Source organism: Podarcis muralis, chromosome 5, assembly GCF_964188315.1.
Source record: "Podarcis muralis chromosome 5, rPodMur119.hap1.1, whole genome shotgun sequence".
Classification (NCBI taxonomy): domain Eukaryota; kingdom Metazoa; phylum Chordata; class Lepidosauria; order Squamata; family Lacertidae; genus Podarcis; species Podarcis muralis.
Window position 1 is genome coordinate 52,210,908 of NC_135659.1, and position 17,771 is coordinate 52,228,678.

At 46.1% G+C, this 17,771-nt stretch overlaps 1 protein-coding gene across 15 annotated transcripts in view; it reads right to left on the reverse strand.

The window, feature by feature from the left end:
- Positions 1 to 393: 393 nt before the first annotated feature.
- The window catches only part of PTPRF (protein tyrosine phosphatase receptor type F), a 467,761-nt gene continuing 450,383 nt past the window's right edge, over positions 394 to 17,771 (reverse strand). For all 15 annotated transcript variants that reach the window (XM_077928818.1, XM_077928817.1, XM_077928822.1 and 12 more), the window contains 9 exons: positions 14,425 to 14,544; positions 12,885 to 13,039; positions 11,152 to 11,437; positions 7,973 to 8,151; positions 5,314 to 5,440; positions 4,267 to 4,392; positions 3,726 to 3,880; positions 3,284 to 3,419; positions 394 to 1,951 (listed from right to left, as the gene is read on the reverse strand). In XM_077928818.1, coding sequence (XP_077784944.1) covers positions 1,883 to 1,951; positions 3,284 to 3,419; positions 3,726 to 3,880; positions 4,267 to 4,392; positions 5,314 to 5,440; positions 7,973 to 8,151; positions 11,152 to 11,437; positions 12,885 to 13,039; positions 14,425 to 14,544 — 1,353 coding nt within the window. In that variant the 3' untranslated portion in view covers positions 394 to 1,882. The remainder of the gene's footprint in view (positions 1,952 to 3,283; positions 3,420 to 3,725; positions 3,881 to 4,266; positions 4,393 to 5,313; positions 5,441 to 7,972; positions 8,152 to 11,151; positions 11,438 to 12,884; positions 13,040 to 14,424; positions 14,545 to 17,771) is intronic.

The window sequence follows — 17,771 nt, forward strand, 5'->3', positions numbered from 1 at the left end:
AGCGTCTGTAACCCGAGGTACCACTGTATCCTCTCCTGCCACCCTCAACATTCCCATATATGACACATGTAGTGTATTACAAACAGAAGCACTTCCATACTATCATGTAAGTGCTATTGTTTCAGCAGCCAAATTGTCAATGTGGAAATGATTCATGGCACACCCTTCTTCTACTGAAAAGCGAACTGTTCCAGCCGTTCCTCCTTTTTCTTGTCTGTCTGAGCAGCCAAGCAAGAGCATTTTGCTTTCACAGAATTTTGTTTGAGTTCTGCTTTCCACCACATGGACAGGTAGGATTCACTCCCACAGAGCTGTGGTCTTTTGGAGCTCCTGCCAGGGTAACTACAGGTTTATCTGCTAACTGGCAAATAAAACAAGACAGCAAAACGAACATGTAGGAAACCCGATTATTCAAATTTATTAACATCAAGAATTATGCAATGATGCTGTAGATTTTTATTAACAAATAGAAAACAGACTGTATACAACAGTGACCCCTACAGCACTATGCTTTCACAAGGTAAAAATGAATGTTCTCTCCAACATCACCAACCCAGGATTGTTGATTTCAATGTAATTTGAATACATTGGATAATATAGTTAGAGACCTTTCCACCACCTTTATTTATAGAACTATGCACCTGGGAGAAGGCTGTAATCTCCCTGCCTTTAGTGCAAGTGAGAGAGAATAAGGAGTATTAATATATAGTACCGTTAAATTAAGTCCAGTAGCCTTGCCACATTGGTTAATTAGACCATCCTGTCATAGTGAAAAATACAGCATTCTAATGACTTTTAAATGTGGTACAGGATAGCAGAAATTATAGTTACACTCAGCCTCTGAGAACTGAATTCCTTACCTGAAGAATCCCACCCCTCCCTCCCTAATAGCCAAGGCACCCCCATGCCGGGGTTGTTTGTGCAGGAAGGCTTGACTTCCCAGAGTTGTGCTCTTTCACCTTGGAAGGTGCTCCAATGCACTTGGTTGGCCACAGTTGCCTAGGCAACAGCACCTCAGGATGCTACTGGCACAGAAAGAACTAAATAAATGTGTCGGTCAGGTCCCTTTTGGGAACTTGGTTTTCGTGCGGCAAGGATGCCACATTCCCCCCCCCCCCATCTTAACAAGAGAATCCCAAGCAGTGGGTCTCTCACTCAAATGGAAAGTTCATAAGGGATCTGCTGACAAATATGAGGTCACTGGACACATGTCAATAGGACCAAGCATCTAATAGCTGCTGGAGTCCCACCTGACAGACAGGCTTATGAATAAAAGGCTTTAGAAATAAGCATTAAGTTGGCTCCAGCTCTGTGGAATTGAATATTCTACAAAGGACTGAAGAGGGAGTGGAAGGGTCCCAGAGCTGTGAGCCAGCCACTAATATTAACCTGGGGCTGCCCGAAAATGGGCAGCACCACCTTGATTGAGACAACAAAAGAGTTAAGGGCGGGGGAAGCAAAAGGAAATTCAAACCCCACCACCTCCATTCTTCTGTTTTGCTTGAGCAAAACATTAAGACTTGCAAAAGAATTTAAAAAAGAAAAGATATAAAAGACTAAGTTTAACTATTTTACATATATAAAAGATCCCATTCCATCCACCCAGTGACTCTCACCATGAAATGCTGTCAAGGGGAGGAGGAGGAGTGGGGGCATTAACAGAAATTCATCTGGAAATTGGAAACGCTAGAAGCTGGTCCCACCTTTGGCGCTGTGGCAATGAACCCAAATACTGTGGTCAGAACTGGTTGGTCATGGGGAGGCTTGATGCTGCAACAACAGCAGCAGCATCTGCACAGAAGGACTAACAAATGGGTGGCTGGCTGGGAAGAACCCGTCTCTGCTCTTGGACATTCCCGCTGCAACTGGCTGAAAGCGCTAGTTACGTTGCATAGTGATCGAAGCTGCCAAGGTACTCCAGTGCAGCCCTGTAGCACAGCTGATACTGGTCCTGGAGAAGAAGGAAGAGAATGGGATAAGCAAAAAGCCTCTAAAGGAGACCACCACTTCTATCACATCATGGTGCAAATACCTGCAAGCGGACTCCTTCACCACCTCACTCTAAAAGAGGCAGCTGGTTAGCACCAAGCCCTGCATCTGATGTAAAGAGGGGTCATTTTGCTCAGATTAGTACAGTAAGCTTAGATTGGGAGTGAAGTTCCAGTTAAACTGCAGGTGGGAGAGCAGCAAGCTGACTGTATGGGAAACCCAAGTACTGAATTTTTAGCAATGTAATTTACTCTCATGATGCACCAGTGAAATATGTCCTATATAAAAAGGAGGATGAATTATGGATTTCTGCTCTCCGTCTCATGACCCATCCAACCACTGGTTCTGATATCCTTGCACTACACAAAGAACAGCACAGAATCAAAGGTCGCATTGATCAGGTGAAAGAGAGGCCAATCCAAGCTGCCATCAAGTTAGACCAGAAAACAGCATGGGTTCTAACCAGAGGATAGCCACTGGCCATGTGTAATCCTTTGCAAATGCTTGATGGCACTGTTCTTTTGCACAGTATAACCATGACTACCTTTTGGGACTAACCCAGAGTGGGGTTTAACTCATGGTGAGAAATCTTGGCTGGAAGGCGCTCTGATGTGGCTTCATCAGTCTTGACCGATCCAGCTGTCTCACCTTTTTAAAGCCTTTTACAGGCTTCAGAAGATGCTGTAGATACTAGTTGTGCCAGTCATAGCTTAGCGTAATGCTGGTGGTCAACAAAAGAGGTTTAAAGACTGTCTCAAGGCAAATCTTAAAAAATGTAGTATAAACACCAACAATTGGGAAACACTTGCCTGCAAGCACTCCAATTGGAGAACAGCCTTTACCAAAGGTATCATGGGCTTTGAAGACACGCAAACTCAGGATGCAAGGGAGAAATGTGCTAAGAGGAAGGCATGCTTGGCAAAGCCACACCGTGATCAACTCCCACCCAGAAACCAATGTCCCCACTGTGGAAGGATGTGTGGATCCAGAACTGGCCTCCACAGTCACTTACAGACTCTTTGTTAAAACTGTGTTTATGGAAGACAATCTTACTCGGCTATGAGTGATCGCCAAAGGAGAAGATTGTATGTACCCTATAAATCTCATAGAACACATCAACATGGGAATGGGGGCAAGATTGGTGGCTGCTTGATGTGATTTATATGGAATATGCCTACTTACAGAGAAAGTTACATCCCTTTTCCATACTGAAAGCAAGTGAAAGCAAAGTTTTGGTCCTAAATGCTTGCCCCCAGTCCTCTGTGCAGCAGCAAGCATGTGGCTGGTGGCTTACCTCTGTTTGCACCATGGCTGGTCGTTGTGTCCTCAAGGTCTTCACAGTCTGGAACATGTCAACTACGCCCTCATAGCGCATGCGCTCCAGTACAATGCTTAATGTGATGAACACCCCTGTGCGTCCGACCCCCGCACTGCACATAAGGAAGAGAGAAAGAGACACAGTGAAAGGGAACTGAAGCATCAAAAGATCACAAAGATCAAAAGAAGCTCTCCCAAAAGCTAAAATATCTCTCTACAAGTGCCACAATGTTTTTGTGTGCTCAAAACTACAAAGCAGAGATTTCCCCTGCCTTTTACCAAGGAAATGGCTTCTATACCTAGAAAGGTGAGGCCATCTCTGCAGTAGTAATCTAGCTTTCCCTGATGACCCCAGCCTCCTCACCACTGGCACACAGCACCTAGCCAGCTTCCATGGACAAGCAAACAGCAGAACTTACCTGCAGTGTACAGTGATGGGCCCATCCTGGCCAAACTGCTCCTTGGTTTTATGAACTTGCCCAATGAAGTCAATGAAGCCCTCTCCAGTTTTTGGTACTCCCTGCTCAGGCCAGTCCGTGAACTGGAACTGCCGGATGGTTCTTGACTGTCCATCCTAGTTGTGGTTAAAGGGAGATATAGTCACTGCATCCTCTCAAAACACAAGACAGCCTTCATGGTCAGGCCTTTCCTACTGGTGCCAGAAAAGCCTTGAGGAGGGGAGGCCCAGCTGACCTAAGCAGATTTCTTTTGCCCCTTAGTGAGTATTTTGTTTTATATGGCAGGGTGTAGTAGATATAAACACAATTGAAATCCTTGCTTCTGCTTTCCAGCTGTCTCAGCCACTTGACACACAGTAACACCAATGCAGAGGGTGATAAAGCAATGGACAATCGGATGCACGTTGAAGATAAAGCCCTTCTGTCCTGTGCTACTTGCAATTTCTGAGCAGTAATGGGAAATAAATATTGGGGAATTCAGGGTAGGCTGTGCGGTACTCACCCTGGCATCAGTGACCTTGAACTCACGCAGAATGTACTGGGGCATGTTGTATTCAGCCATGGGATCCACCACAAAGTACTGGTACCGAGCAGAACGCTCTGCTGGCCAGTACTGGTGGCATTTCTCCTGAAAAGCAAAGGAAGAGTCAGAATTGTTACAGTCAAAATGTGTGATGTGACTGAAGCTTGAATATTTTAGAGTGAGGTGCCTTTTGACATCTTGTCCTGTTGGGTAGAACAATACCCACACAACTCCATGCTCTAATATGTGCAGCAAGACACTGATCTATTTCTTCCTTCCTGCCATGATGTGATTGATTAGGCTCCCCTTGCTCCTGCACGCCTCCATTTCCCATGACTTCCTGATTAGCAATCAGCCTGCTCTTTCATGCCAAGTTACTAGGTAGAAAACCTCAGTTCTAGCCCAAATGCCCCTTTTTTGCTGGCTCTGGGCAAAGCAAGAAACCTGAAGCTGCTAGCTCCTCTTAAAGTTTGAGCGGGCCAGGGGGATCAAGTCCATTGATGGTTGCAGAGGATACTTGTTCACCAGCTGGGTCCCAGCAGAGCTAGTCAGCCATGTAGCTGGAGATGAATGACTCCTGCAGATTGCGTGCTTATTGAGCATACATTCTGATTTATTTAAATAAAGCTGACAAGGAGGTTATACAATGCTCACTGTTTATTCAGCAATCACCTGATTTGTTTGTGGGGAGGTTATATGACTTCATGTCGATCAGTTGCTATATTTCTGGTGCATTTTCCCACCACCACAAAAAAGTCATTTTTGTTGTTGTGCAAGAGTTTTAATTCACTTCAATAGCACAAACCTAAATTTACTCGTATGCAATTGAATCCCTCCCACAAAACAGTTACAGTCTGAAGACATCAGTGCAATGAGCTTCACCTTTAGCAGTGACTTCAGTACCCTCTAGCATTAGGAGAATGAAAGCAAAATATTTGCTCCCAAGACTGGGCCGTACACCTGGAATCTCACTGGAGAAACAGCCCCAGAATAGACATCACTTGGTAGCTGAGAGTGCTAGCTTACCCGCCCCATCTCTCGCAATTTGGTCAGCATCACCACAATGGTAGAGTTGTGCTCCCACAGCATCCGCCAGAAATCCTCTGTAGTTTCAGCAAGGGGTCCCTGTGTGGCAATGTAGGCCTTTTGCTGCCTGCAAGGTATCAAACATTTCAGAGTGGTAGATGACTGACACTTCTGGGATGGAAAGGAGATGCTTAACAGTTAGGTCTAGAGAACTAGTTAAAGGGCTTGCTGGGGGAGGAGAGGAGGACTTGTGCCACACATCTGGATCTCTGATAGCATCTAGCTGCTTCCTTCTGTAGTCCTTGCCCACAACCAACTATGAGATCAATAAGGCTATCAGAGGTCCCTTGATGAAAGTAGAGTACTAACACAAAGGCACTAAGTAATTAGCCAAAGTTACTCAATGTGAGAAGAGGCATATTATATAAGTTGGAGTAACTAATGTTATTACACCAGTTGGATCTTCTAAAATGCACACGTGGGGTGAAATATAATACCAGAGTAGTGCTACAACTCTACAGTAAGCTTTTTGTAAAATTGTGTGAGTTCCTTTGAGGTGTGCAGGAAACACTGGTATAGGATGTGTGTTGTAAAGGTAAAGGGACCCCTGACCATTAGGTCCAGTCGTGACCGACTCTGGGGTTGCGGCGCTCATCTTGCTTTATTGGCCGAGGGAGCCGGTGTATAGCTTCCGGGTCATGTGGCCAGCATGACTAAGCCGCTTCTGGCGAACCAGAGCAGCACACGGAAACGCCGTTCACCTTCCTGCCGGAGTGGTACCTATTTATCTACTTGCACTTTGACGTGCTTTTGAACTGCTAGGTTGGCAGGAGCAGGGACCGAGCAACGGGAGCTCACCCCGTCACGGGGATTCGAACCGCCGACCTTCTGATCGGCAAGTCCTAGGCTCTGTGGTTTAACCCACAGCGCCACCCGCATGTTGTACATGACCCCAAAGGGTGGAATTTCTGCCACTGCAAAACTCTAGCTACATTGCTGACTTCACAGAAATTAGACAGTAGTGAGCAAATACATACACAGACCCCGACATTTGCTACCAGAGAAGACAGTGAATCCTGTTTCCACAGTGATATGTAGGAAAATAAGTCAGAAAATTGAAAAGAGAATCTGTGCCATCTGTATTCTACCACTATGGGGCACTACAGATCCTTGAATGTAGACTTAGGCTCTCAGCCTTATCCACTCTCATTTAATCTCTCCACTGGTGCTAAAAATTAATGAATCTGTTGTAGGACAGCTGTAATGTGTGGGACAGAGATGGAAGCTGTTCCAAGGTGGATTTATAAGACATCATAAAAGGCAGGAGTGGGGCGGGGGGGGAGGGGAGGTGGCAGAAACAAAGGCGCTAATAAAGATGCAGCTTCAGAGCCGTCTGTAGCTCCTTGGGCCAATTGATCTCTTTAGATAAAGTGGAGAACGATTGCTCACTTCAAAGGGAAGGACGGGAAGAGATAAACAGGGGCCTGCAGGGACGGTTTAGGTAGGACATGAAATGCTACCACCTGCTGCTTTGGCACACATTTTTGCCAGCGCCCCCCTCCCAACCTTAGCAGCTCTCTTGCAGCACCAGACACATGGAGGTGGCGGCTCTAACACACTCTGGGCACTTGAAATCTGAAGCAGATAAGTGGCCAGGACCTCATCTGCTCTTCTGTTTCCAGCACAGCAGCCTAGAGGCCTGGCATCAGGCTCCTGTTTTGCACTGAAAAGCCTCCCCATGTTGCTGGACCTCTGCCACTCAAATGCTCTCCCAAGATATCTTTTGCACTACCAATTCACAGCTGTTTTTGTAGCCTCATGGGGTGTCTCAGAGATGGGGGCAGGGAGTAAGTTATAGGACAATGCTTCCTTTGCCCCCACGCAGAGGGTGCAGCCCTCCTCAAGGATCCCCAAGTCCATTTTGGAGGCAGATTTGCTCTTCTCACTGTTTCTTTGCTTTCAAGTGACAGGATGCATTTCAGTTGCTGTTACTGCAGCACTGTGAACAACTTTGCAAGGCAATCCCATTGTGGGTGGTGAACTGTACAGTTGGTTCCCAGCAGTATCTTGGCTAATGAAAAGCTGAGGATGCAGGAGCCAGTACCTGTCACCCCCAGGCTAATAAAGCCTGAGAGGGAAAAGGTAACTTCTATCAGGATCCCAGGCTCTGGGGAATTTGTTGTTGTTGTTTAGTCGTTTAGTCATGTCCGACTCTTCGTGACCCCATGGACCAGAGCACGCCCATGGGGTCACGAAGAGTCGGGGAATAGGCAGCTTGAAAAAAGCCCCATGTTTGCTAATGAAAGGCTAGTGTCTGTGCTCTTATTGAAAGATAGAGCTGTCCAGCTTATATTCAAATTTAAAAGTAATTTATATACTATAAATATATTTATAACTAAATATTGAACATACCTATTTTAGTAATTTATTAGATTTCAGATGATAATTCTAAGATGCCTATTTAAGGATGTAAGCTTCAATTTAAAATTATTTTAATATATTAATGAAATGTTGAAATATTTAGGATGTGGTTAATGTTATGATTTCTACTGATACTGTATAATAGCATCATTTTTTTTTGAAAAAAAGAAAAGTAAAGCAGCAGCACAGCAACATCACAGGAGGAGAGTTTAAACTCTGTTTAGAATGACTACATTACCTATAGCCATCTACAAAGCTGGCATTGATGTAATCTGAGCCCTCGACGCCTCGGATTGGCTGCAGGCAAACCCGTGTCAGCTCATAGGGCATAATATTCACCAGGCGGTTTTTGAATTTGTTGCAGGGGAGGTTGGCACTGATGAATCGTGAGGTATGTGCTTTAGAGTTGGCGAGGAGCTGTCAGGGGAGAAGTACAGATTAGAGGGGGACAGGGGCACACAGAAGTTGTAACTACTCTGGGAGGAGCAGCTCCCATATGATGTACACACATTTATTCACTCTGCCACATAGAATAATGACCGAGGTAACAAAAGATGCAGGAAGCTGGCCTAAATCAGCCCCTCTGCCCAGCTGAAATATAGGGGGCATTCCAGCAGCCTTGAAAAGGAAGAAAATTCCTGCCTACCCTGGCAAAGGTCCTGAGGAGGCAAGACCCTGGGAGGATGTCTTTTCAGCCGAAGTAGGGTCATTTTACCCATGATGCAGACAAGCTCAGCAAGGATCTATAGCCAGTCACAACTCCATGATGAGCGTACCCTGTTCTTCAAGTTCACACTATAGATTTTAGATGCACATTTTAAAACATCTTACTTGTACACCTAAAAACATAGGGGTGTGTGTGTGTGTGTGTGTGTGTGTGTCTTAGGTGGGTACTTAGGGTCACTCTATAGTATTCTTCCCCTGGGAGCTCTTGTTATTTGCTTTTACTCATTAGCACCTTACTAACACTCATTCTAACATCATGCCTGACCTGCTTAGAAGCATGTACCTTGCTCTTCTGAGCAACCCTTGCCTTCTGTCTCATGCTGGGGACTTCTGGCCCATGGCTGAAATATCCTATACTTAGAGGGAGCCTCAGCACAGGACATTGCAGAGAATACCAAAATTTGTGAGATTGGTATTTTAAGACGTTTGTTAGCACTCATCAGGACCCAAACCTCTGAAGAAGAAGGGGAGTGGGACTCTCTGGTGGTTTTTAACACAACTGGGTTAAACTCCACAGCTCCCTATCTTCAGAGGCTGCTTCTTAGAAAACATCCAGCTCAAGGGGACTTTAATATTGGGACACCCCCTCCTCCAGCACCTTGCTAGTGTGTGTGTGTGTGTGTGTGTGTGTGTGTGTGTGTGTGAGAGAGAGAGAGAGAGAGAGAGAGAGAGAGAGTTGAAACTCAGGTTGAGCCCAGCAGTGTCTCCCATTCATTAGACCTACTCAGAAGGAGAAAGCAAGCCCCATGTATACTTCTAAGCAGCTCTAGGAAGAGCTGCAGCCAACAGGTCCTCTATAAATGCCACCCATTCCCAGCTGCTCAGTGCTAATTCCACCGCTCCAGGAGATAAGCCCATGTTTAGCCTAGTAGCTTCATCTCCTTGCAGGACAGCTTCCTTGCTTGGCAGGAAAAGGACCATTTTTTACATTCTCTACCAGAAAGAGTTAGGGGACCCTTTATGGATGTGCTGCCCAGTTTCTTTCTAATTGTATGAGGACTTAGGAATCTGTTTTGCTCCATGTAACTCACTTTCCACTCCTTTCCCCCTTAATTCTTATTGCAGCTCTACCCATCCACTTCTTTCACTCTGTGGCTCCTGCTCTGATGTATGGCATGGCACATACAACCAAGTTGCTTACAGAAACAGGGCTGCAATCTGAGCTGCTGACATCTGTTGAGGTCTACTACTGACTGCCAGAGGCCTGTTGTTCCTCCTCATTATCACTGCCTACTTGCCTCCACTTTCCAGGCAATAAGCATCAGCAGTAAGAAGCAGATGCTGCCACCTGCTTCCATGTCTGCCTTTCCCTCTGGTTGGCACTGGGAGCAGGCTAGGCCTAGTTCCCACTACCACTGAGTGACAGCTGTTCACTCTCCTCACCAGTATCAATTCAACCAGTCTCCTCTATCATCTCTCTTGGGAGTGGTGGCAGCCGCAAGGAAGAGCAGCATCCACTGCCACCTGCTTGCCCCTTGGCTCTTCTGGAGTGAGTAAGCAAGCGGCAGTAACTCCTCCTCTTCTCATTGCGAGGCTGTTACCACTCTGCTCACTCACCCGCAGAGTACAGCAAGCCAGTGGTGGGCAAAGCAAGCCATCTAGCAAGTAGTGACAGCAGCTGCTCTTGCTTGCTGCCATTACCTCTCTCACGTTCATTGAGCAGTGATGTCAGAATCCAGGAGCAGCAGCATAGCACCCCCCACTTGTTCACTTCTCCTTTGGGGAAGTATTGGGGATTGGGAATAGGTGCAGGTGGAGGTGAGAGCCTTGTCCAATCCCCCACCCCCAAAAAACCTCCAGTGTGAGCAGTGTTCAGAGCAAAGAGGCAATGCTGTTTTGCTTTGTGCCGTTTCCACAGCAAGTCAATATTTTGACTCCATGGCTGCTGTTTTGCAAGAGGCTATTCCCAGGGTAGAGCGGGGCTTCCGCAGTCTGTTTCACACTCTACATGCTTCACTGCTTCCCCACAGGAACTATCTCCCCCCCCCCCGCCTTTGCTGTACAAATGCACATCATTGGAGAATGTGGGCATTAGCAAAAATTGCAGCCTGTATCCAGGCTGTAAGAAAAAATTGGTGTGAAGCCGACACAAGTGTGGGTGTTGGTGCTGGCAAGCAAAGACAATTGTGACAACCAGGGGACTTTACTTCCTTAAATTGCAGCAGGCAATATGCCAGCTAAGCCTGACAGTGGCCCTCCCTCTCTCCTCCTCCATACTAGGGAGAAGTACAAGTGGAGGAAGGCAGGGGGCACTGGAGCTGTTGACATCTCAAGTATTTAAACTAGAAACATTTCCAGCGAAGTTGTTCATAGTGACATCAATTACCACTAATGCCCAATCTGCATCTGATTTTGGATGCAGCTCCAGCCACTCTGCAAAGCAATGTTGCTGAGAACTTCATATCAATCTGCTTTTTTATATCCTTGCCAGAAGCTGCCGTTCTAGGAGGGAAATGTCGAGGACACTCACTCTGCAATGCAAATATATTTTAATCACTTCCTACCTGGTTTAGAAATTTACAAAAGAATCATTATCCCTAGAAAATCTCCCTTCAACCCAAGAATCAACTCTTCATAGTTGCTCACAGATCTGTGGGGGATGACAGGCAGGGGTGCAAGTTCCAGCTGAGCAGCCCCTTGATCACTCTGTGTGTTGACATGTGGAAAATTTGCAAATGCTCTTCTGCTCACCTTAAACTCCAGTTCCATTGCTGTGACACTCTCACCCGGAGGTACCTGACTCAGCTTCTGGATGTGAGCAAAGAGGTTGCGTGCGGGCACCTCAGTGTTTCCACAGGTGGCTGCTTCAAGCAAGGCCTCGTGGATGAAGATATACTGATCCTCAGTCTGCACCATATAGTTTCTTTGTGAGCGCATGCATGTCACATGCCCATAGATGTCCACTGTCTTCTCATGCTTCATCCTCTCAAGCATGGCATCGATTACAATGAAGCAGCCTGTCCTGCCCACACCGGCGCTGTAAAAGCATGGCACAAAAACATGAAATAGTACTTCCTTCAGAGTCAGTTCTAAGCCTTCACCAAGCCCTGCCCCAACCCACTGCATACTGCAGGGACTGATAATCCTCAAGTTCAAACTTTCTCCGAAGAACCCTCAGAGAGGCAGGTTAACGCACCTGAATAGAGCAAATGGAATGAGGATTCTGCACTATGGTCTCTCTGCCCCCACCCTGTGCACACTTTCTGAGTAATGTTCCTTCTTACAAAACCAGCAAACCCAAATCTTCCTTGGTGGAGGCTTTTTGAAGTGTATAACTTGGTCCTGCTCCCAGTGCACAAACCAGCACAACCAAAAACACGCCAACAAACAACAAATGTGATGTCTGACAGCTGAGAATTCTACAGCAGGACATCTCCTTGCTGCTGCTCATGTCAAATTCCTAACAGGGTTTTAATAGGGAGAGAGCGTGTGTTAATTATACACCGCTCCCATCTGAACCAGAGCATGAAGGGAGAGCATTAAATACCGTTTCTAAGGAGTTCGTGAGAGCTGCAGTGATGAAGTGGTTTGTTCAGTAATAGTTCCCACTCAGCTACAAGAGATAAATCACTGGCCAGATAAGATGCTGATTCCTAGTGAACTAATGTTTGTGGCTGAAGCAGCCATTTCTTTCCATCCTGAAGTGCAGCAAGAGATTATATGAGTGCACATGCAGATGGTGTGTCATGCTCTGTAAATAGATGGCATGTGAATGTTTGTGCAGAATGGTGCCCCATATGTTTTTGTGTTGTGAATGCACATACTTGTTAGGAGAATATGAATGTTTGAGCTGTAACTTTAGATTAGGCATAACAGTTTCCTGAATTGTGTATGCATGGTGCTGGGATATTTCATCATGCTGTGTGGTTCAGTTAGATATTCTACCTTGAAGGTTCATTTTAATATGTTGTAGCTAGCCTAAGCCTTCAGGTACAGGGGGGAAATAGAAGCAAGTCAATAACAGAGTAATAATTGCACATTTTATGGATGCTAAAGTATGCTTGCATTTTATGTGAGATGGATTTGTGGGTTTCTGTCATCAGTATTATTGCCATTGGTTGTTGTGAGGATAAAATGGAGAGAGGAAAAACCATGTACCCCACCTTGAGCTCCTTGGAGGAAAAGGTAGGATAGAAATGCAATAAAATAAATATATAATAAATATGCAGAATTCCCCTCTGAAATGTTTTAATTTTTAAAATATTGTTGTTGCTTCTCAGGTAAAAATAGTGAATTAAGTGTTGCGATGATGGGCACTGACTGCAAAGTGCTGCTTATGCTAGCAGAGGGCTATAATGCTGATTTCATTGCTCTTGCAGCAGCAGCAGTGGCGCCAGGCTGACTGTAAATCCCAACAGGTGCACCCCTGCCAAAATACAGAGACTGGCAGGCCCTTCCCATTCCTTTATACTACTAGTCCTTACCTGCAATGTACAACCACTGGCCCAGCATCAGGGGGGTTGCAGGCTTTCACTCTTCTCAGGAAGGCTAAGATCGGGGTAGGGTACTCCGGCACCCCATGGTCAGGCCAAGCCATAAACTGGAACTGCCGCAGCTCCCGCTTTTCACTGGACCCATTCTATGGAAGAAGCCAAAATATGCCAGCTAGTGGTGGTGCAGTGGACAGTGGGCTTATTTCTCTGGTTTAGAAATTCCATGCCTTCAGACACTTCAGGGCACAGGATTACTGTACACCAGGGATGGGAAACCCTTTGTTTCAGCCCAAGGGCTGCACTGCCTCATGGCCACAGCCCTATGGTGGTTGGGCCAAAACAGAGGGATGGATGACAAAAGCTCTCTTCAATTGGTAAAATTTCAATGGGTCTTTTTGGGGTGGGGAAACAACAGGGATGAGTGTGCTACATTAGCCCCTTCATCATTTTGCCTTCCAACTTGTGGAAGAGGACTGTGTGAAGTAAGCAGCCTTTTGTGACTATAGATGCTCCCTGCATGTTGTACAGCCACATTCTGAACATCTGGAGAGGACTATACTCTCAAGTGTTCACACACACAGCAGATACATACTACCATCCTACATGGCACACACAGACGTTAATACTCACCTCCCCCCACCCTACAAGTAATTAGGCTTGGGGGAAAAGCCTAATTCCCAGAGGGGAAAGAGGCAACATTTATGGTGATTGCAGATTGGGAGGGGACAGTTAATTCTTCCCTCCCCAGCCGCAATCTCAACAAAGATTGTTCTTGGAAACAGCCTCTCATTTGAGCCAATAGAAGGCTGCTTTCTGTGGGGAGGAGGCAACTTTGGGTGGTGGGGCCTCAGTATATGGGAAAGGGAGGGTTAATTCTTTCCTCTCTAACTCTGCACACTCATGCCCCCTCCCCGCATTAAGGATTCAAAACAGACTATTGTCTGCTCAGAGGAAAGGCTGTTGCAAGCCCAGTTGCTGCTGGGTGTGTGTGTGACACTGAAGAGGGGAGGCTGTGGGTTAGATATGGAGGCTTCAGGGCTGCACGTGGCACCTGGCTGGTGGTTCCTCATTCATTCCATACACTTCCTTTCATAATATGTTCACAATCTGTTCTGTTCTATTTTTGTTTCATGCTGAATTTTTGGCTGCCCACTGTGATTTTTTGTTTGCTGTATTTTATCAGCTGCTTAGCTGTATAGATAGCTGTATAGATAGACGGAATTCCTCAGGCCATTCTAACCTTCAGGTTAGTTCACCAGCACAATGAGAACAAATGGCTTGGCCTTCACTGCAAGGCCAAGATGCACAAAGAATAAGCTCCTTGGCAGAATAAGGCAAGACTGGGCTGGGAGTGAAATGTGTGTAGATGGCTCTTCCACTTCAGCCTGTATTTGATGATGGGTTCTCTCACTTCAAGCATCTGTGAAAGAGTCAGTATAACTCCTTGCACTTTCATGTAACTCTCTGGGAAATATACTTCCTGGGCGCTCTTGCAAGACCTTGGCAGCCCACACTTTCCTTCCTCCTTTACCTTGTAGAGGGCAAATGTCCGAACTGTGTACGTGGCAAGTTCAACTGTGTCCAGCAATGTCACCTGGATCAATCCATAGGTCTCTGTACCACGGCCTGGCCAGTACTGGTCACACTTCACCTGCAATGAGAAAAAGGAAATAATGGGTCAATGTTTGGGGGTGAAGTTATCAATGGGCTCCACATATGCCCCTAAGATGCCTCAGAGCCTGGTTTTCTCGCCTTACTCAAATTGCCCCTGCTAGGAGCCAATGGCTGGTATAGACACACTCTGAGTAGTGTAGAAATGCAAAACACCTTTACTGCATTTGGCTGAGGCTTACAAAGCAAGTGGGTATTTTTGTTTGACCCTCTACTTTGTTCTGCAAAAGGCCAGTAATACTGGATGGTCTGGTAGGAAACAAGGAAAGACAAGATACTTGGTACTCAAAGGTAGGAATAAGGAGCAAGAATGTTAATGGGCAAGGGGAGTGCAACAGAGAGAAATGGTCTATTCAAAAGCAATTTCTTCCCCTGTAATTTTCTGTCCTTTCCCTGCTCTTTGAGAAGATTGGTGTCTGTAGACAAATGTACTGATCTTTCCTCCCCCTCAGTGGTGAATGTGGGAAGCCTGGCCACAGTCTATCATCCTCTGCTTGGGAATCTGCCAGGGTTCCTGCCATGACGGTCACTGGCAATGCCCTCTCCAGGAGACAGCAGGTGGGGAGAAGATCCTCTAAGTGGGGACGGAGTAGTAGATTCTTGAAGGGCAACTGAGACAGCCAGTTTGAACCAAAAAAAAGTCTAGCAAGAGAACAGAGTCAAACAGAGCCACGGAATGGACATTTTGGGGGTTTTATCTTGAGCTTCTCCAGGCCCTGAAGAAATGCCAGTGTATGCCTGATAGAAGGAGCCCCTCTAAAGGATAGCTGAAAGTGCTGCTCTCTGCTGAAGTAGGATTGGCCTGCTTTGCTGGGAAGGTGCCAAATATGTGAGAGATGCATCAAGCTATGAAGCATATTTTCATCTAGTTCTCTCTCTTTGTCAAAGCCCAAGACCTGGAAGTGTACTTCCTGTCTAATAAATGCGCTGTGGGCAGTCCACACAGCAAGGACGAATTTTCCCACTCCCATTTGACTAAGATGCATTAGTGGGAAGCACTAACACATTTTCCTGGATGTAAATTGCTCTCTGTATAGGCTTGCTCCTCTATTCCATGGTGGAGAGAGGTGGCAGGGAAGATGTCTTGTTCCTTTGCCCAAATCTTCCGTATTTTAAAAACTAAATTCCATGTGTGTCTGCTGCTATTCCTCTCCACCTCCTGCTTCACCTATCCACCCATCCATCCCTTGTACTCTGCTTCCTATTCTGCCTCTCCCTATTTCTCCTTCCCAACTAAAGCCTGGCTACAACAGAACCTCTACAAGGGAGAATGAATGAGGATCATCTGGACCTGTCAAGTAATGGTAAGCTCAGTTATTAGCTGTGTGTGTTTCTAGGGAATGGAGGACATGGAACAACACCCTAATTAGAAATCATTGGTGTTCCGCCTGTTAATTGAGGATATTTTAATGGGTGGGCTTAGTAAACATGCCTAGATAAGAGATTTAAGTGCACCCTAGAACTGCTGGGGTACAACTTCTTCACCTTCAGAATCACTGCTTAAGGTCAGAAGCAACTTCCTGGGCAGTTGGGGAAGTCTGTAGAGGAGCTACAGGTAGCTGGGATCCTGGTTCTCCTGAGGTCACAGAAGTATGTGCTCAAGAAGGAAGGTCTGTTGTCTGGCTTACTGGTAAGCTGCCTCGCCCAAGTGACAGCTAATATAGCAAATGGCAGCGCAGGCCTGGCTGTGTCCAACTGCTTCTTCAGCAAATGTCACCCTTTTCCTGCCCAACTCTGGGGAGACTACAGTGTGTATGTTCAAACACAAAACAAACTTTCAAGTACTCTATCCTAGGGTTTAATAGCAAAGCCCAAACTGGTAATTGAAAATTATTTATTCATGACCAGATAAGAGTCACTCACATTTTCTGCCAAATTTACCCATAATGTTTATGCCCCATTTTCAAGCTCTGTAAATTTTATGCTGAAGCTGATGCACGATGGCACTAAACCAGATAAGAGAGTCTTTCTTCTGGCATCACTCGCTTCTCATTAATGTCACGAACACGCTTACAACCTGGAAATTCATTTACTGCTGGCAGTGCCCAGTGGCTCCCTCATTTGCTGGGAAAATAAGGAGACCCCCTTAATAAAAGTGCTACAAAGGAAGAACAGCTGGTTTAGAATATATCTTTACCAGGCAGGCCACATCCCAAGACCCACTGTCTGCAAAATGGGATGAGAGGTCTCCAATATACCTGGGCTTCAGGGCACTTTCTATTGAGCGGTGCAGAAACTGGGAGAGTGCAAGGGAAGTTTCCTATGGAAAAGGCAGTCTGGGCCAGTTCCCCAGAACACATAGGGCCCTGGAGACTCACATATTGCTGATTCTGCTGCCAATTGCAAAAGCTTTGGAGGCAGTGAATGAATATGCTTTTATGTAGTATGCAAACATGAAAGGTGAGGATGATATGTACCACGAAGCTGCCAGGCCCTGCAGGTCATAACAAGGCACCAAATAGGTACACCCCGCCATTGATTGCTTTCCATAATAAGTGGAAACCTTTTGAAGCATTGAGCTCCCCAAATCCACGAAGTCAAAGTCCAGAGCAACAATACCCACACACAGCATTGCTGCTGGGCCTGAGAAAGTGCTACTTGCTAGCATTCATCTGAAACCATGCTCAAAGGTCCTAGGCTGGGAGACAGCTTGGAGATAAGAAAAGGGGCAAGCTTGAGCAAGCACTGAAAAAGACAGATGTTAAAAGTGAATCCTTTCACTTGGAGAATCCCCAAGAGCTAGTCTAGCGTTTAGATCACACATAGGCAAACTTGGCCTTCCAGATGTTTTGGGACTACAACTCCCATCATCCCTGGCTAACAGGACCAGTGGTCAGGGATGATGGGAGGTGTAGTCCCAAAACATGTGGAGGGCCAAGTTTGCTTATGCCTGGTTTAGATCAATCTTTTACTCCCACCCATCAGGTACCTGTTTGTCTGATTCCACCCTGAAGCTACTATGACTACTTAATTGATGGTTCCCTTGATGTGGGTGCATCATATCTGTGACTGGTAGTAAGGCAGGCTTCTAAAGAGTAGTGGTATGAACTCAGTTCAATGCAGAGGAACAAGTGTGTCAGTGAATCTTCCCTACCCACCATACCTGGCTGGATGGTATGCTAACTCACTGAAGTATGTCACCTTGAGGGTACTACTGCACCCTCCATTTCATAGGAAGTAATTAGGAGGGGGAGGAGGGGAAGTGTG